We start from the raw sequence: 21059 nt of genomic DNA on the forward strand, positions 1-21059 counted from the left end.
CTACCCTGTTACTGTCAACCATTTTCCATTCCTGGAAGTCCAAACTACACCCCCACAGGTGGCCACGGATTGTGATCAATGGCGAGAGGCATGCTGCTTTAGCGTGCTCCCTAAAATACTTACAACTAGGTTTCGTGTTGTGGCCTTTACCATCTTTTTCCTAATTTACCCACTTTTTAAGCTTAAGAAGAGAGAAATGTGACCTACTCTCTTCGTTAGTAAGGGAAACATTAACTTCTAGGAAAATCTGCTTACCTCTCTGGCAAGTCACAGAGGTCGTTTAACCATCTCCAAGTGTTAGCTGTAAAGTGAGGGGATTGGCCTGGACGTGGCCGAGGCTGCTTCCAGCTCTGTGCTGCCAGTACCGATAAACTGAGCCCTTCCTTGATGGTGGCTCCGGGCCTGCAGAGCAATCTTAGAGCAGCACCTGGGAAGCAATGACTGCTTCCAAAGGTCTAGCAGCTTTGAGTTTTTCTCTTAAAATCTCTCACCTGGATATCTCTGCATGTTGCTCACAGTATTCCAGAACAAAATCCAGGCCCTCCCTTAGCAGAACCTTGAATTTAGTCAGTGTTTCAGATGCTTAAGCCTCATTTTCGCAAAGACAAGATGGGGGGGAGGGCGGATCTTCATAAATTACATAGGTGACCAGAAGTGTTCGGATTCCCCCATTTTTGTTATTTATCAGCTCAATGAACTCTAAGTGATCAGAAGACCTCTAATGCCCATACAAATAGTTCTACCTTTAAAATCTACTCAATATTCTGTAATATCCTGTATGGGAAAAGAATCCGCAAAAGAATAGATATATGTATATGTATAACTGAATCCCTCTGCGGTACACCTGAAACTAACACAACACTGTAAATCAACTACACTCCAATACAAGATTAAAAAATAAATAAAATAAAATCTAAGTTCCCATTTATTTATATATATTTAAATATATAACATATATTCTAAATATTTAATGAGCCATCTAGCTCTCTGCTTGGAATCTGCAGCAGCTTCACGAACCAGTGGCAACAGAGCAATATCCCGGTACCTTTTTACACTAAGAATTTTAAGGCCCAGCAAATCCCAAGTTGTGTACAGGTTTCATTACAGCAAACTTAACTTTCGAAAACTAGTAGTTACCAAACTTCTGAAGAGTAGGTGATCCTGGTGGGGATGTATTTCCACTAGGAGACAGGTAGAGATAGTTTCTGTTCACTCCTGTGTTAAAATCAAACGGGGACTGGTAGTCCTCGTAAAAATCCATCTCTCTACTGTCCATTCCAGATGAATGCAGAACGCATAGTTCTATCACCGCCTGCTCTTCCTCGGTTGAGCGCTGCTCTGCCCGTATTCCCTCGGATCACTGCACTGGGCAACCTCGCGAAAAAAATCAAGCCCAGGTTTCTGAGAGCTTGGCTTCCTGGCCCAGGTGCAGCCGTCACGCCCTTGGGACAAGAGGGCTGTTTAATAAATGACTTCTCCCCAGCAACCTGAGGAAAGGCTCTAGTCACCACCTGCTGTTCATTTCAGCCAACAACCAACAACCTGGACAGGAAACCAAGCTTGCTGGAGTTTTCTTCAATAAACAAAGGAGGACCTGGTGCCGCAACATGGCCCCGATGTACAAACAGTTCAAGCAAATGTCAGACACTGGCAGATTGACAAGAAACCACAATTTATTATTTTTTTTAAATCACTCACTCAGCTGACCACAACTACACCAGGGCAGACTTAATCTTCTAGGACAAGGAAGGATTACCAGCCAGTAATCTCCCACAAATGCCATCTGGGGGCTACTTTTTTTCCACCCTGGATTAGAGTGGAGTCCTGAGAGCCAAGCTTCCTGGTTAAGCGACCGGCTTTCTGTGTGTGGCTTGGTAGAGAAATAAACCTCCATTTCCAAGATGACTTTATCTAAAGCAACGTCTGGCTTTAGTGTAACAAAAATGTCAGTCTGACTTGTCTTCCTCTCTTTTCTTTTCCTTCCCTTCCCTTCCCTTTTCTGCAAAGATGGTGTTTCCGTTTCAAGAGAAGAAAAGCCCTGCAGGTGAAGCGCCCAGATCCCCCTGCCCCTTCCTTGTTAACCAAGGTCAGGCCTGCAGGGGTGGCAGTAGCCTGGGTGCGAACACGACCTGCACAGCAACCGTCCTGGTTGGCTTATAAAACAAAACTTCTAAGTCACCAGATCCACTTCCCGGCCTCTTCACACACCCTTTCTGAGCTAACCCTGGCCTTTGCCAGAGTGACAGCATTTACGGTTCCTGCTGCTTTCACCCACGTGGCTCAGCTCATATTAAAAAGGTGAAAATAAAAGCAACCCCTCTCGTAGGCGGGAGATGGTCTGTTACTGCATAACAAAAAAAAAAGGCCGTGTTCTACCTTTTCAAGTCCACCTGATAAAATGGGAACTCAATATACTGTCCCTGCATTGGAAGCAAATATGAAACAAAATATTTTAAGCATGAAAAAAACAATCTGTGGCTAGTGTATAAAATATATATGCACCAAGACAGTCTATATTCATCTTAAGAGTTATCTTCTATTTTTTTTTCTGTTAGTCTCATGTTGTACTCTATTTTTGGCAAGTCTATCTAAGTTTTTAAAAAGTTTAGTTGTAACAACAACAACAAAAAATCAACCTGTGTTTTTCTCCTAAGAGATACCAAAATTTGGGCAACTATAAATGCTGTTTATTCTATATTTAGAAATAGAATAAATGGTTTCTTATTATTGGAAAAAATGAGTTGGCTGGTTTCTTGAAATCCATAGTATCTCTTACCAAGATAGGGCAGGCATCACAGTTACATTCTTGGACTAGATGTGGTTAATGGGGCCCCTGACCCTTTCAACACTCTACACGTGGTCACCAAATCACTGGTGGAAAAAAACATTTCTCCATTCTCATGCTTCCTCCTTGAGCCACAAGTGTTAGAAAGTGTTACAGGCTGATCGTTTGTGTCTCTTCACAGTGCATATGTTGAATCCCTAACCCCCAATATGATGGTATTAGGAGATGATTAGGTTTAGATGAGGCCAAGAGGATTGGGCCCCTGATGGGATTAGTGTCTTCGCAAAAAAAGAAGGAGAGCTAACTCGAGCTCTCTCTCCACCACACGAGGACGCAAGACGAGAGCCATCTGCCAACAGGAAAAGGGCTCTCACCAGGATCAAATCAACCAACCTTGAACTTCCCAGCCTCCAGAACTGTGAGAAACAAATGTCTGTTGTTATAAGCCTCCCAATTTTGTGGTAACTTATTACAGCAGCCGGAACTAAGATAAAAGATATTAGCACCGACACAGGTAACAGAGCAAGCTCCAAGCTCCTCAGAACCCTCAAAATTCCCATGTCCTTGATCTTTGGTGTGGACCCCCATGCTACACCCTCTGCCTGAAATGCTGCCTTTTTTCTGCCTGCTAAACTCATTCGTCTTTCAAGACTCAGGCAGAAACGCCATCTCTTCTCGGAAGCCCTGCCTTCTCCAGCTCTCCCTTCCGCCAGCAGCACACAGGATGTGAAGTGTCCACCTGCCAGTCCCTCTGGGCCCGGACAGCCTTCCCTCCAGGGCAGGGGCTGCATTCTGGACTGCTGTCCTCGCTCTAATCCACAGGGAGTGAAGAAAGAAATAACAGCTTATGCAGACACTGCATGCCTTATTTATAAACATGAGCATTCAGAATTTAAATGATGTCTCAAATTTTTACTCTACTCACTTAGGTATTATCTTAGGACCGTTATGTAAAATCTGTCTCTTTGAACCAGCTGTAGTTCTGGTCGCAGTCAATACATTCTAGCACATGAGGAAAATAAGAACAGCGGTGGGAAAAGGGGGTGGGAAAAGCATGGGATATGTTAATGGGATGGCAAAGGGGGTGGGAAAAGCATGGGATATGTTAATGGAATGGCAAAAAAATTCAGTAGGCTCAAGATTCAGAAACTAAGTAGAAGGGGGCTGTAAGATATAAAAAATGGAAGTGTAGCTTAGGGACAGACCATTAAAGACCTTGAGTGACAAATTTTTATACTTAATATAACGTGCAAAAAAAGCCACAGAAGGTGTTTGAGCCAGGGGGGAACAGGATAAATGTTTTATAAAGATGACTCTGGAAACAGTGTATAGGATGCACTGTAGACAGAAAGAGGCTAAAAGAGGGGGGACTCACCGGGAGGATCCCACACGCCGTGGAGCAGCTGGGCCCATGTGCCACAACTGCTGGAGCGCGTGCACCTAGAGCCTGTGCTCCGTGGCAGGAGAGGCCACCACAATGAGAAGCCCGTGCACAGCAACAGAGACCCAATGCAGCCAAAAATTAATTAATTAATTATTAAAGAAAAAAAAGAGGGGGGACTCAGAGTCTACTGCCACAGTCCAGGCAAGAGGAATCACCTCCACGTTTTCCACCTCTATGCTGAGGCACCACCAAGAGCTCTTCGTCCAACGTGTACACATAATATGCCTTTTTCATCCTTTCCCTCTTTTCGTTCGTCACTGACCGCACCGACCGCGGACCTACCTGAAGCGTTCCAGGACGGACCAGCGCCCCACAGTGTGGCAGACATCTCCTGTTTGTCTCTTTAGCACCCTCTTTTCCTTGAAGAATCCCGCTTCACCTTCTCCACAGGGTTCCTGGGGGAGAGTCTTCCGTGGTTCCGGCCTCTGCCCCTGGGCACAGGTGTGGGCTAGCGCTTCAGATCTGGCCCATGCAGACACCCCATCCCCGTGCTCACAGGGACTAGTCTAAGGGTAGACATCTGACCCCCAAAAGCACCAACTACAGACCTTCCCTGATGTTTACTCAATGAGTAATGGGAGAAAGTGACTCTTCCCATATGTCCAGCTGGGGGAGCTGAGAGCTCTTTCTGTCCCCATGCCAACAGGCAAGAGAACCTGGGAAGGGACAGAGGGACAATCGGTGACAGCAAAGGGACAGAGCAAGAGCATCTGAGTCCCTAGATCCAGCTGCCCTGGGGTTCCCAGTTATTAAACAGAGAAATTTCGATTCTGCTTCACTTACGGTTGGAGTTGGAGTCTATCAGTTCAATAGAAAGAATCCTACAATACCTACTTTCCAACCATCTCGCACTATTACCCCACCACGTTTCAGCCAAACCTGATTTTCCTATTGCTTGAATACATCCTAAACTTGGCCTATGCAATTTTCTCCAACTAGTCTCTTTTCCCTATATTTTTACCTGTCAAATTCCTATCCACTTATCAAGTTCAACTTAATAAGTCACATATGAATGGTTTGTATACAAGGAATGTCCACTTTAGTGCTATATAAAATAGAAAAAATAAAGAATACAAATGCTTCCTAAAAGTGGATTATTTAAATGCTAAATAGAACATTCACATAATAGAAAACTATGCAAACATGAACATGATGACGTAGAAATGTATATATTTACAGGGAAAGATATTCTTGATATCAGTAAACAAAGCAGGTTCCAAAACTGTTTGCACTGCATGATCCATAATTGTGTGATAATTGGAGAGACCAATCAACCAGAAGAGAAAGTGGGCCGAGGAGAAATCCCAGAAAAGTGTGTATGCACTGCAGTGCCAGCAGAGGGCACCCATGGGCAGCTCAGAAGTTAATATTCCAGCCAGTAAAGTATACACCACAGAGCAATAACCCACTGGATGACTCCTGTTAGTGCAAATGGAAACGGAGTTAAGTACTAACGACTACAAACAATATTAAGTTTCTACCTGCCCGTTAACACATCATTCAAATATGTCTAGGCAGGTTCTCCCTAATTTTGAAAGAGTTCAAGAGATAGTCTACAGAAAAGCTATATAACACACAAAAATTTACTTGGAGGGAGCTTGCAGGGCACACAGACAGACGATGCAATTGCCCAACAGGAGTGCCAGGCCACAGATATCAGATCCTGTGAACGTGTCATAATGACACAGCAGCCAGCTGGCCAAATACAGGACAATTTGATCACCATCATAATTAAGGATAGCAGTGGATTATAAACCATTAAAAATAGGAGTCCAAGAGTCCATATCCGATGGTTAACTGCATGTGTCAATTTGACTGGATCACGAGGTACCCAGATATTTGATTAAACATTATTGTAGTTGCGTCCGTGAAGGTGTTTGTGGACAAGATTAACACTTTAATCGGTAAACTGAGTAAAGCAGACTGCCCTCCCCAAAGTGGATGTGCTTCATCCAATCTGTTGAAGGCTTGAACAGAAGAGTCACTCTCTCTGCCTGACTGTCTTCGAGCTGAGATATCAGTCTTCTGTGTCTGGACTTGGACTTGTAATGAAATTTACACCGTCATCTTTCCCGATTCTCAGGCCTTCAGACTCAAACTAGAAGTAGAGGAGTGCCCCCCTTATTAGTAAAGAATACGTTTCAAGACCCCCAATGGGGGCAGAAACCATGAGAAATTTTCCTATACATACATACCTATGATAGAGTTTAATTTATAAATTAGGCACAGGAAGAGATTAACAATAATTAATAATAGAATGATTACAAAAATATACTAATAAAAGTTATGTGAACGTGGTCTCTCTTCCTCAAAATACCTTATTATACAAATTTAATGCCTTTTCCACCTTAACTAAGGATTTATCATGCACTGTGGCTGTTAACTTTCGCAGTCTGAGATGCAACAGCAAAACTAGCACGAATTTCTTTTTCCTTCTTCACAATTTCACAAATAGAAGATCATTCTTACCGTAGATCTTGTCATCCTCAGCATACAATATTTTTCTTTCCTTAATTAGTTGAGAACTTTCATCTTTTCACTTAAAGGAAGCACTTAAAGGCTTCTCTCTGGCATACCCAAATTGCCAGCATCACTACTCTTTGTGCTTTGGGGCCTTTATTAAGTAAAACAAGGGTTACTTGAACACAAGCTCTGTGATACCGTGACAGTCAATCTGATAACTGAGCTGGCTACCAAGTGACTAGCGGGCAGGGTACACTGAACAAAAGGCTGATTCACGTCAAAGGCGGGGAGGAGTGAGACAGCACGAGTTTTTACCACACTACTCAGACCGGTGAACGCTTATGAACTGTTTATTTCTGGAATTTTTCATTTAATGTTTTAGAATTGCGGGTAACTGAAAGCACAGAAAGTGAAACCACAGATAAGGGGGAATTACTGTATATCATCAACCTTCCTGCGTTTCCAGCTGTGACTACTTGGGACTCCTCTGCTTCATAATTGTGAGGCAATTCTTTACAGTAAATCTCTTATTTATAGACATAGATGCAGATATATAGATATAGATATCCTATTGGTCTATTTCTCTGAAGAACCCAGACTAACATGCCATACAAATAATAAGTAGATCAATAAAGAGGAAGAAGGAAGCCTCTTAGAGAAAAGCACTGCATCCACCGTCACCATAGAGACTCAGGCAAGAATCAGGAAGAAAGTTTTATAAGTGGGATATATACGTGGTCTTTTGGGGCCTCCCCACAGATTAATTAGGTGTTGGAATGGAAAATACAGTAACAACACGGGGGAGAAACTGAACACTACCTTTACTGGATGATCAACATTGCTGTCACTCGAGAGGCAGGTGGACATGAATCTTCAAATGTGATACCCTGAATACTTACGAGGTATTCACGCTAAGAATGCAGAACCTGGATCTGATTATGAAGAAACATCACACAAATCCAAAATGAGAAAGGTTCTTTTTTTTTTTTTTTAAAGAGGCAGAGGCTGCATTATTCAAAAATGTTGATGTCATAAAAAGCTGTGAAAATGATCCACATTGAAGGAGACTAAAAAGACATAACAACTAGAAATGATACCTAATCCTAGACTGGGTCCTGAACCAAAGAGAAAAAAGAAATTCTATAAAGGACATTACTGGGTCAGTTTAAAAAAACTGGAATACAATGGCAGATGAGATAGAAGTATTGTATCAATATTGAATTTACTGAAGTTACAACTGTACTGTGGTTATGTAAGAGAATATCCCTCTCCCTAGAAAGTACAAATGGAAGGATTTGGGGGAAAAGTGCTATGATGTACGCAACTTCTCTCTAATGGTTCAGAAAATAAACTACTATGCGTGTGAGAATGATAGAGCAGATGGGGTACAATGTGAGCAGTGGGTGAATGATCTGGGTAGAATATGGAGCTGTCGTCTTTTTTTTTTTTTTTTTTTGCGGTACGCGGGCCTCTCACTGTTGTGGCCTCTCCCGTTGCGGAGCACAGGCTCCGGACACGCAGGCTCAGCGGCCATGGCTCACGGGCCCAGCTGCTCCGCGGCATGTGGGATCTCCCGGACCGGGGCGCGAACCCGTGTCCCCTGCATCGGCAGGCGGACTCTCAACCACTGCGCCACCAGGGAAGCCCATTAGTATTCTTATTCTTGCAAACTTTCTGTAAGTTTGAAAAGGTTTTTTTAAAACTGACTGAGAAGAACTCCTCTTTATGGGGTTAAGTAGGCTTGAAGCAGCTGGAGCGGCAAGGAACAGGCTCTCTCTCCCAGCCATAATGGGGTGAAGTGTCACAAAGGGATAGACATACAGACCCTTTCTGGTTCCTGGCCACTGCTGAGACCTGAAAGGATTCTCTCCACCTTCCCCTGAAGAAGCAGCTGATTGACCCTCCATGGGAAAAGGAGTCTCACCATCATATCTTTGCTGGTCACATCCTGCCTGAGGAAAACCAGCAGGACCCTGTTCCATGATCAGCATGAGACAGTACAGAGGCCGAGGGGTTAAGAAACACCACCGCCATTTCCCCCCCAGTGCCACGTAAGGAAACCTTGACTCAAAACCAAAACAAAACAACATAGAAAACAAACTTATGGTTACCAAAGGAGATGGTCAGGGGAGATAAATGAGGAGTCTGGGATTAACATATACACACTACTATATATAAAGTAGGTAAACAACAAGGACCTACTGTATAGCACAGGGAACTATACTTAATATCTTATAATAACCTAAAATGAAGAAGAATCTGAAAAAGAATATATATACATGTATAACTAAATCACTCTACTGTACACCTGAAACCACACAACATTGTAAATTAACAATACCTCAATTTAAAAAAAAGTACCATGAACCAAGCACACAAAAAGGTACTTAGTTTCAAATATGAAATCCAATTTAAAATCACAAGGGTAGAGACTCCATTATTTACACAATGTCTCAATTAATCCTCGAAAAACCACTGTGAGGTAAGCGCTATGACTGTCCCCATTTTTCAGATGGAAACAAAGCAGAGACAGGGTCTGTAAACATCCACGCCCACCCAAAGCTGGGATTTGAAACCAAATTCCAGGAGCTGGGATTTGAAACCACGTTGTCTGTCTCCAAGGCCTGTCTCCTTTCTGCACCAGGAGAAAGCTGGACTGCAGTTAAGAAGCAGGTGAGGAACCAGACCCTCACATACCAATCACCTGAGGATCTAATTACAGTGCAGCATCTGCATCACTAACAAGCACCAGACGAGGGGAGGCTGCTGGCAGGGGACCACACAGAGTAACAAAGTGATGGAGGACCTTGAACAGCAGACTATGGAGCACGAACGTGATTTTCATAACAACAAAACAACAATTACTTGTCAGCATTTACGTCATCCTTATGGCAACACGGGGTTGGTAAAGTTATCTCCAGTTTCCAGATTAGTAAGGGTAAAGAACTGAAGGACAGAGCCCAAAAGTCCCATAGCAGGAATCCTCACACTGCATCTAAGCAAGGGGGAGCTGTGTCAAGCTATTAGAAATGGGAGGGAGGTGGTCAGAGCTCTGTTTTAGAACAGGGGTCCCCAGCCGCCGGGCCATGGACTAGTACCGGTCTGTGGCCTGTTAGGAACTGGGCCGCACAGCAGGAGGTGAGCAGAGGGCAAGTGAGCGAAGCTTCACCTGCATTTACAGCCGCTCCCCATCGCTCGCATTTCCTCCTGAACCATCACCAGCATTACCGCCTGAACCCTCCCTGCCCCCAACCCTGTCTGTGGAAAAACTGTGTTCTATGAAACCAGGCCCTAGTGCCAAAAAGGTTGGGGACCATTGTTTTAGAAAGATCGTTCCTGCCTCTATATGAACATGGATCACAGAGGGGAGATAGGAGATCAGTGAAACCATCAGCAGCACCAAGGCTGTTATGGACTGAACTGTGTCCCGCACAAAATTCATATGTTGAAGCCCTAATCCCCAATGTGACTGTATTTTGGATACAGGGCTTTAAGGAGGTAATTAAGGTTAAATAAGGTCATAGGGTGGGGCCCTAATCCAATAGGAATGGTGTCCTTATAAGAAAAGACAAGACACCAGGGAAGCACATGCACAGAGGAAAGGCCCTGTGAGGCCTTTGAGAAGGTGGCTGTCCACAAGCCCAGGAGAGAGTCCTCACCAGAAACCAACCCTGTTGGCACCTTGATTTTGGACTTCAAGCCTCTAGAACTGTAAGAAAATAAACTTCTGTTGTTTAAGCCACCCAATGGCAGCCAGAGCAAACTAATACAAAGAGTGTGCTCCAGGGAGCAATAGTGGAAAGAGAAAGGCAAAGACATATTCCAAGATACCACGGAGGGAATCTTCAACAGACCCTGAAGCCCAACTGGATGACTGGGGTGTGGGGGAAATAAAGACCAAGCTCTACCTGTGATTCCCCAGCAGGAGCTGTGGAAGTCTGTGATGGCATCAATGAAGATGAAAGGAGGGAAGAGGAGTGGTGGAAGGAGGGAGAGAGGAGACTTTGAAGGACCAGAAAGTGGATTCCATTTGGCAGGTTGGGTTTAAAATGCTCAGAAAATTTTGAAAGTAAATGGCCAGCCAGTGGTTAGAAATTAAACTCTGGGGCTCAGGAAAAGGTTAGGACCAAAGATATCAATGTGGGAAACCCCAAGACTGTCAAGGAAGAGCCCAAAGAGAAGACAGGTCCTATGAAAGGAAGAAAGAAAAAAGGCAGTGAACACCTACAAATAGGAAGCAGGCCAAGAAGCCTGCAAAGAGCAAGAACTGCCCTTTGATGATGATGATGATGATGGTGCTGATGGTGATTATGGTAATGGTGGTGGTGGTGACGATGGTGATGATGATGGTGGTGGTGGTGGTGATGATGGTGATGATGGTGGTCGTGGTGGCGGTGGTGATGGTGATGATGATGGTGGTGATGGTGGTGGTGGTGATGGTGATGATGATGGTGGTGGTGGTTGTGATGGTGATGGTGGTGGTGGTGATGGTGGCGGTGGTGATGGTGGTAGTGATGGTGATGATGGTGGTGGTGGTGGTGGTGGTGGTAGTGATGGTGATGATGGTGGTGTTGGTGGTGATGGTGATGGCAGTGGTGGTGGTGGTGGTAGTGATGGTGATGGTGATGGTGGTGGTGGTGGTGGTGGTGGTGGTGTGGTGGTGGTGGTGATGGTGATGATGATGGTGGTGGTGGTGGTGGTGGTGATGGTGATGAAGACAATGACAATATGATAACTCACCCCTAAGGAACCCTTACTATGTACCAGACATTCTCCTATGCACGTTACACCAACCCTGTAGGGTAGGTTTTTTCACTACCCCCATTTTATAGATGAGAAAATTGAAGCACCCAAAAGATAAATAACTCGCCCCAGACACATAACTAGCAAGTGGTGAAGCTAGGATTCAAACTCGGGCAGTCTGGCTCAAGTGCTCTCAAGAGGCAAAAAACCTGGACAAAAACTTCAGTGACCAATACCACAGGAATAGTGGGAGGAGAGAAAGTGGACAGGACCAAATGCTACAGAGATTTATAAACAAGCCACTGGACTCGGTGTCCCGGTGATCCTGCATAGAAATTTTAGTCACAGCAATGGTAGAAGACAGGTAAGGGGGAGCAGAGGCCAGGGGAAGGACGAGAGGCTAGAAGTGAGCGAACAGGAGGTGGGGGTGGTTGGTCTGTATGTTCCTTTGTGGTGTATGCGATGGATGAGATAAAGAAGGCAGTTCAGGACGACATCCCTGGCTCAGGAGGAGGCTTCAATTCCTACACTGCATAATCCTGACTTTCTTTTGAAAGTATGTCAGCCCTCAGATTGGAAATTCTATGTTAGAATTGTAGGAAATACTCCCTATGAGAATGCCATTACTTTCTCCGTTTATTTTCTAACCCAAGGGGAAAAAAGTCTATTGTGGCACTGTGTTCTAAGAAAAAACATTACCCCTTGGAACCCCCTTCTCCAGAAAAATGCACAAACTAGTAATATATTCAAATTATTCAGACCTAAATGCAAATCTTTAAGTGATAAATGAGTTCCAACCAACTCTATTACTTGACCTATTGACTTGCAAAGAAATTCTCACTTGGCAGGAGCTTTGAATGTTATGGGTGGAGTGTGTTTCTGCCCTCTCAAAATAACTGAAATTGAGCTCCTTTCCAATAAACAGGCCAGAGGCTTTTTTTTCTTTCCTTTAAGAAATGCTTTTGGAGATATTAAAGAGCAAGAGGCTTAAGAAAAATCTCAAACAACCTAACCTTACACCTAAAGCAATTAGAGACAGAAGAACAAAAAAACCCCAAAGTAAGCAGAAGGAAAGAAATCATAAAGATCAGAGCAGAAATAAATGAAAAATAAATGAAGGAAACAATAGCAAAGATCAAAACAACTAAAAGCTGGTTCTTTGAGAAGACAAACAAAATTGATAAACCATTAGCAAGACTCATCAAGAAAAAAAGGGAGAAAACTCAAATCAACAGAATCAGAAATGAAAAAAGGAGAAGTAACAACTAACACTGCAAACATACAAAGAATCATGAGAGATTACTACAAGCAACTCTATGCCAATATAATGGACAACCTGGAAGAAATGGACAAATTCTTAGAAAAGCACAACCTTCAGAGACTGAACCAGGAAGAAACAAAGTACAAACGGACCAATCACAAGCACTGAAACTGAAACTGTGATTAAAAATCTTCCAACAAACAAAAGCCCAGGACCAGATGGCTTCACAGGCAAATTCTATCAAACATTTAGAGAAGAACTAACACCTATCCTTCTCAAACTTCCAAAATATACAGAGGGAGGAACACTCCCAAACTCATTCTACGAGGCCACCATCACTCTGACACCAAAACCAGACAAAGATGGCATAAAAAAAAAAAACCACAGACCAGTATCACTGATGAACATAGATGCAAAAATCCTCAACAAAATACTAGCAAACAGAATCCATCAGCACATTAAAAGGATCATACACCATGATCAAGTGGGGTTTATCCCAGGAATGCAAGGATTCTTCTATATATGCAAATCAATCAATGTGATACACTATATTAATAAACTGAAGAAGAAAAACCATATGATCATCTCAATAGATGCAGAAAAAGCTTTTGACAAAATTCAACACCCATTTACGATAAAAACTCTCCAGAAAGTGCGCATAGAGGGAACCTACCTCAACATAATAAAGGCCATATATGACAAACCCACAGCAAACATACTCAGTGGTGAAAAACTGAAAGCATTTCCTCTAAGATAAGGAACAAGACAAGGATGTCCACTCTCACCACTATTATTCAACATAGTTTTGGAAGTCCTAGCCATAGCAATCAGAGAAGAAAAAGAAATAAAAGGAATACAAATTGGAAAAGAAGAAGTAAAACAGTCACTGTTTGCAGATGACATGATACTATACATAGAGAATCCTAAAGATGCCACCAGAAAACTACTAGAGCTAATCAATGAGTTTGGTAAAGTTTTAGAATACAAAATTAATGCACAGAAATCTCTTGCATTACTATACACTAATGATGAAAAATCTGAAAGAGACATTAATACTCCCATTTACCACTGCAACAAAAAGAATAAAATACCTAGGAATAAACCTACCTAGGGAGACAAAACACCTGTATGCAGAAAACTATAAGACACTGATGAAAGAAATGAAAGATGATACAAACAGATGGAGAGATATACCATGTTCTTGGATTGGAAGAATCAATATTGTGAAAATGACTATACTATGCAAAGCAATCTACAGATTCAATGCAATCCCTATCAAATTACCAATGGCATTTTTTACAGAAGTAGAACAAAAAAATCTTAAAATTTGTATGGAGACACAAAAGACCCCAAATAGCCAAAGCGGTCTTGAGGGAAGAAAACGGAGCTGGAGGAATCAAGACTCCCTGACTTCAGACTATACTACAAAGCTACAGTAATCAAGACAATACGGTACTGGCACAAAAACAGAAATATAGATCAATGGAACAGGATAGAAAGCCCAGATAATCCCATGCACCTATGGTCAACTAATCTATGACAAAGGAGGCAAGGATATACAATGGAGAAAGGACAGTCTCTTCAATAAGTGGTGCTGGGAAAACTGGACAGCTACATGTAAAAGAATGAAATTACAACACTCCCTAACACCATACACAAAAATAAACTCAAAATGGATTAAAGACCTAAATGTAAGGCCAGACACTATAAAACTCTTAGAGGAAAACATAGGAAGGACAGTCTTTGACATAAATCACAGCAAGACCCTTTTTGACCCACCACCTACAGAAATGGAAATAAAAAAACAAATGGAACCTAATGAAACTTCAAAGCTTTTGCACAGCAAAGGAAACCATAAACAAGATGAAAAGACAACCCTCAGAATGGGAGAAAATATTTGCAAATGAGGCAACGGACAAAGGATTAATCTCCAAAATATACAAACAGCTCATGCAGCTCAATATCAAAAAAACAAACAACCCAATCCAAAAATGGGCAGAAGATTTAAATAGACATTTCTCCAAAGAAGATATACAGATTGCCAACAAACACATGAAAGGATGCTCAACATCACTAATCATTAGAGAAATGCAAATCAAAACTACAATGAGGTATCATCTCACACCAGTCAGAATGGTCATCATCAAAAAAATCTACAAACAATAATTGCTGGAGAGGGTGTGGAGAAAAGGGAACCCTCTTGCACTGTTGGTGGGAATGTAAATTGATACAGTCACTATGGAGAACAGTATGAAGGTTCCTTAAAAAACTAAAAATAGAACTACCATATGACCCAGCAATGCCACTAGTGGGCATATACCCCGAGAAAACCATAATTCAAAAAGTCATGTACCACAATATTCACTGCAGCACTATTACAATAGCCAGGACATGGAAGCAACCTAGGTGTCCATCAACAGATGAACAGATAAAGAAGATGTGAATATATATACAATGGAATATTACTCAGCCATAAAAAGCAAACGAAATTGAGTTATTTGTAATGAGGTGGATGGACCTAGAATCTGTCATACAGAGTGAAGATAGAAAGAGAAAAACAAATACCGTTTGCTAACACATATATATGGAATCTAAAAAAAAAAAAAATTCGTTCTGATGAAACTAGGGGCAGGACAGGAATATAGACACAGATGTAGAGAATGGACTTGAGGACACGGGGAGGGGGAAGGGTAAGCTGGGACGAAGTGAGAGAGTGGCATGGACATATATACACTACCAAACGTAAAACAGATAGCTAGTGGGAAGCAGCCACATAGCACACGGAGATCAGCTCGGTGCTTTGTGACCACCTAGAGGGGTGGGATATGGAGGGTGGGAGGGAGACGCAAGAGGGAGGAGATATGGGGATATATGTATACATATAGTTGATACACTTCATTATACAGCGGAAACTAACACAACATTGTAAAGCAACTATACTCCAATAAAGATGTTAAAAAAATTAATAAAGATACAGAGGATATAAAAAAAAAAAAAAGAGCAAGAGGCTTCATTCCTTCCCCTTAACAACTACCTCCAAACACTTTTTGGTTGAGTCTTCAACTGCGAGAGCCAGAACCTGTTGAGAAATCAAGAATGCCTGAATTCTCTATCTCCAGGGAGCCAGGGACTGGATTCTAAAATTGTGCAAAAAGGTCTCTTTCAGTGAGATCATCTCTTATCCATTCGGGACGTGTTCTTGCCACTACTGTCCTCGGACTGAAGAGGTTTCATGAGCACAGCAGGAAATAACAGAATAGCTCGATATTCGCCATGTGCTCAGATCGTTAACTACAATACACAAATTTTTCATTTTATAAATAGAGTTTGAGTTCAAGTGTTATGATCCCTCCTCACATTGATGAGTGGTTTCAGTAATTGCAGGCTCAGGCTGAAGTTTTCCAACCAGTGCCTCTCCAACTTTTACATTCACAAACCACCTGGGACCGAGATAAACTACAGATTCTGACCTAACAGATCCGGGATGGGGCCTGAGATTCTGCCTCCTGGACAAACTCCAAGGTGAGGCCTGATGCTTGCTTTAGACAACAGCTGCTAATCTGCCTTAGGATGAAAGCTTAAGCAAAATCTAATGCTTGTCATTTTACATGGCCTTAGCACTTACGAAATATCTATCTTGGAAAATAAGAGACAGATTTTGTAGCCAAAGGGTGTTTGTTTCCTCAGGGATTGTTTTTGTCCCGTTTGTTTCTTCCCTAGCAGCTCACAAAGCAAGCAAGTTTAGACAGGGGACAAAATCGGCTATGTCACAACAGGTGTACACTTGCCTGGCCTTTTCAAAGTGATAATTACTTAGAGTTTGGAATTACAGTAATATGAAGAGTCTGGAGCAGTTGCTCAGTAATAAGAGAATGGCAGCAGGCCGTCCCGTCTAAGGGTATTAATGGTGTATTTAAGAGCACAGTGGTCTCTATGGAGAGATTACTGGAAGATAAAGAGGTTTCGCCCAAGCTGAATGTTTCCAAGTTGTTGACTGAGCTTAAAGAGGGCTCTGCAGGGGGGCATAAACACACCCGACTGCCAGAGCTCTGAAAGGAATAAATGAACTGGAGGACCAAATTTTAATCTGGAAAAACTTTCACAGTGCTTACACAGCTATTCTCAGCAACTAGAGGCTCATAGGAAACACTTCTCCTGAAGGGAACGAAAGTTGCTGGGCAACAGTAGGCACCTATTTAAAATCAATATTTGGCCGTGAACTTCAATCAACAGCAAGCTGAGGCCGACCAAACATGCTCAGAATACGCTACCGCCAAGTCACACACATAGGGCAGCCAAGCTTGCTTTGCAACTATAATTAGTTAATAAAGTAGATCTAGTGGATTGATCACTAAAAAAATACGCCACACAAACATCGCCCATTTCTTCCTAAATTTTATTAAGAAATAGAGTCTCATGCTAAAATCTATACCATTTCTATCTAAAAACCCGCTACTCTGGATAAGAAATGCCATATCCAGCCACAAATTTCATGTACTTTTCTTTTTAAAGGCAACAGGAGAATACCAATGTCACAAGTGAAGAGGAGTCCATTATCCTGAAACTAAATCAAGGGCTAGAAGGCTTCAAAATAGCCTCTTTCCTCTGACAAAAGACAGGGGACCTGACAAGTTTTAAATATCTGACTTATTAACAGCCACATTTATTATTATTAAGGCTCCTTACTGACTTTTCTCAGTTTTAGAAGCCATCATTATCAAACAGGTATTTGTTGAAACAACACACATTTTTCTTTATTCCAATAAGCTCTCTCAGAAGTAAAATGATAGGATAATTCAAGATGCAATGGGAACAGGACATGAGGTGAAAAGTGCTTTCCTAAAAAGCACCCAGAACTCTGCAATCATGCAAGCACTGTCCTGTTGTCCCTGAAAGATCAAAATAAAGAGCTACTGTATGATTGAATCATTTACTCAATATGGCTATGACTGCTAACTAATCACAGAACAAATTTCCTCTTATTGTTATGCACACAGCTAGATTCCATTTCCCAGCCTCCCTTGTACTTAGATGTGGCCACGTGACTAAGGTCTGGCCACATGCAAATGATACCTATGTAACATGAGGGACATATAAAGACTGCTGAGAGCCACTGAGATGTTGAGGCCTTTTATGCAGCAAAATTTAGAGGAAGCCGAATGACAAAAGTATTTTGCTAAACATAGCTTCAGGTGGATTTTTTTTTTCTTTTTTTTTTTTTTGCTGTGTTGGGTCTTCGTTGCTGCGCGCGGGCTTTCTCTAGTTGCAGTGAGTGGGGGCTACTCTTCGTTGCGGTGCTCATTGTAATGGCTTCTCTTGTTGCGGAGCACGGACTCTAGGCGTGCGGGCTTCAGTAGTTGCAGCACTTGGTCTCAGTAGTTGTGACTCACGAGCTCTAGAGCGCAGACTCGGTAGTTGTGGCGCACAGGCTTAGTTGCTCCGTGGCATGTGGGATCTTCCCAGACCAGGGCTCGAACCCATGTCTCCTGCATTGGCAGGCGGATTCTTAACCACTGTGCCAGCAGGGAAGCCCCTCAGGTAGATTTTTTAAATTCCTCTTTTATTTTTTTGTCCTCCAGTTTTATTGAGATATAGTTGACATACAGCACTATATAGGTTTAAGGTGTCCAGCATGATTTGATTTACAGACATCATGAAATGATTATCACAACTTTGGGGAAAATCCATCATCTCATACAGATATGAAATTAAAGAAATAAAAATATATATTTTTCATTGTGATGAGAACTCAGGATTTACTCTCTTAACAAGCTTCATATATGACATACAGCAGTGTTAATTATATTTATCATGTTAAACATTACATCCTAGTAATTATCTTATAACTGGAAGTTTGTACCTTTTGATTGCCTTCATCCAATTCCCCCTTTGAAAACCACAAATCTGATCTCTTTTTCTATGAGTTTCTTTGTTTTTGAAGTGTAATTGACCTACAACACTATGTTTGTTTCTGTTACATAACCTGGTGATTCAGTATTTTTATACATTTCAAAATGATCACCATGATAAGTCCAGTTATGATCTATCACCATACAGAGATATTACATAGTTATTGACTATATTCCCCACACTGCACATTTTCATACCTGTGACTCATTTATTTTGCAACTGGAAGTCTGTACCTCTTAATCTCCCTCACTCTTTTCTTTTTTTTTCTCCTTCCCTCTGGCAACCACCTGTTTGTTCTCTCTATATATAACTCTGTTTCTGTTCTGTTCTGTTTGCTCATTTGCCTCGTTTTTTAGATTGCACATATAAGTGATATCATACAGTATGTTTCTTTCTCTGTCTGACTTATTTCACTTAGCATAATACCCTCTAGGTCGATCTATGTTTTTGCAAATGGCAAGATTTCATTCTTTTTCCATGGCTGAGTAATAAGACACACGCGCACGCGCGCACACACCACCCTACATCTTCTTTATCCATTCATCTATTGATGGCCACTTAGGTTGCTTCCATATCTTGGCTATTGTAAATAAAGCTGCAATGAACACAGTGGTTCGTGTACCTTTTCTAATCAGTGTTTTTGTTTTCTTCAGATAAGCACCCAGGAGTGGAACTGCTGGACCATATGCCGTTCTATTGTTAATCTTTTGAGGAATCTCCATCACTCTGCATCTTTTGATTGGAGCATTTAGTCCATTTACATTTAAAGTAATTATTGATAGGTATGTAGTCAGAGCCATTTTGTTCATTGTTTTGAGGTTGTTTTTGTAGTTCTTTTTTGTTCCTTTCTTCTTTTTTGCTCTCTTCCTTTGTGATTTGATGACTATCTTTAGTGTTATGTTTGGATTCCTCTCTCTTTTGCGTGTGCATATCTACTATAGATTTTTAGTATGTGGTTACCATGAGGTTTCTATATAGCAATATATATATATAGCAATATATATGTGACTATTTTAAGTTGCTGATCTCAAGTTGAAACACATTTTAACAACCCTACATTTTTATTCCTCCCTCCAACCTTTACTGTTTTTGGCAACGTATTTTACATCATTTTGTTTTGTGTATTTCTTAACTACTTATCGTGGATATAGACGATTTTACTCCTCTTATCTTTCAATCTTTCTACTAGCTTCGTGTGTGGATTATTTCCCACCTTCACTGTATGTTTGCCTTTACCAGTGAGATTTCTTCTTTCATAATTTTCATGTTTCTGGTTGTGGCTTTTTCTTTTCTGCTTAGAGAAATCCCTTTAACATTTCTTGTAAAACAGGTTTGGTGGTGCTGAATGCTCTTATCTCTTGCTTGTCTGTAAAACTTTTGATCTGTCCACCAAATATGAATGGAAGCCTTGCCACGTAGTATATTCTTGGCTGTAGGTTTTTCACTTTCATCACTTTAAATATACTGTGCCACTCCTTCTGGCCTGCAGCAGCTTGGTTAGGCTGTCCCAGTAGGGAGGTCATTGTCAACAAGTGTACAGTCACCGGGGAACAAGAGGGAATCACCAGGCCAATAACCTATTCCAGGTCCTGCAATCATACTCCTAGCTGTTTACTCAAAGGAGCTGAAAACTTACATTTACGCAGACACCTGCACACAGATGTTTAGAGCAGCCTTGTTCATAATTGTAAGCAACCAAAATATCCATCAACAGGTGACTGGATAAACTGTAGTGCATCTAGACAATGGAATATTATTCAGCAATAAAAAGAAATGAGTTATTGAGCCGTGAAAAGATATGAAGCAACCTTAAATGTACATTGCTTAATGAAAGAATCTAGTCTGACAAGGTTATATACTGTATGATTCCAATTGTATCACATTGTAGAAAAGCCAAAACTAGGGCGAGGGCTTCCCTGGTGGCGCAGTGGTTGAGGGTCTGCCTGCTAATGCAGGGGACACGGGTTCGAGCCCTGGTCTGGGAGGATCCCACATGCCGCGGAGCAGCTGGGCCCGTGAGCCACAACTACTGAGCCTGCGTGACTGGAGCCTGTGCTCCACAACGGGAGAGGCCGCAGTGGTGAGAGGCCCGCACACTGCGATGAAGAGTGGCCCCCGCTCGCCGCAACTAGAGAAAGCCCTCGCACAGAAACGAAGACCCAACACAGCCAAAAATAAATAAATAAACAAAACCAGGGCAATAGTAAAAATACCAGTGGTTGCCAAGGGTTCAGCAGGAGGGAGGGATAAAGAGACAGAGCACAGGGGCTTCCCTGGTGGCGCAGTGGTTGAAAGTCTGCCTGCCGATGCAGGGGACACGGGTTCGTGCCCCAGTCCAGGAAGATCCCACATGCCGTGGAGCGGCTGGGCCTGTGAGCCAGGGCCGCTGAGCCTGCGCATCCGGAGCCTGTGCTCCGCAACGGGAAAGGCCAAAACAGTGAGAGGCCCGCATA

General features: G+C 42.2%; 1 protein-coding gene across 3 annotated transcripts in view; it reads right to left on the reverse strand.

The window, feature by feature from the left end:
• Window positions 1-21059, reverse strand: part of TPD52 (tumor protein D52) — a 120204-nt gene that overhangs the window by 42086 nt on the left and 57059 nt on the right. Inside the window, exon 1 of one of the 3 annotated variants that reach the window (XM_060127461.1) lies at window positions 4512-4610. The exons of 1 other annotated variant lie outside the window; for it this stretch is intronic. In XM_060127461.1, coding sequence (XP_059983444.1) covers window positions 4512-4557 — 46 coding nt within the window. In that variant the 5' untranslated portion in view covers window positions 4558-4610. Of the gene's footprint in view, window positions 1-4511; window positions 4611-21059 lie in introns of those variants that run through there. One more of the 3 variants, XM_060127459.1, reaches the window with a different exon arrangement.

The sequence above is a fragment of the Lagenorhynchus albirostris genome, chromosome 17, assembly GCF_949774975.1.
Source record: "Lagenorhynchus albirostris chromosome 17, mLagAlb1.1, whole genome shotgun sequence".
Taxonomy (NCBI): domain Eukaryota; kingdom Metazoa; phylum Chordata; class Mammalia; order Artiodactyla; family Delphinidae; genus Lagenorhynchus; species Lagenorhynchus albirostris.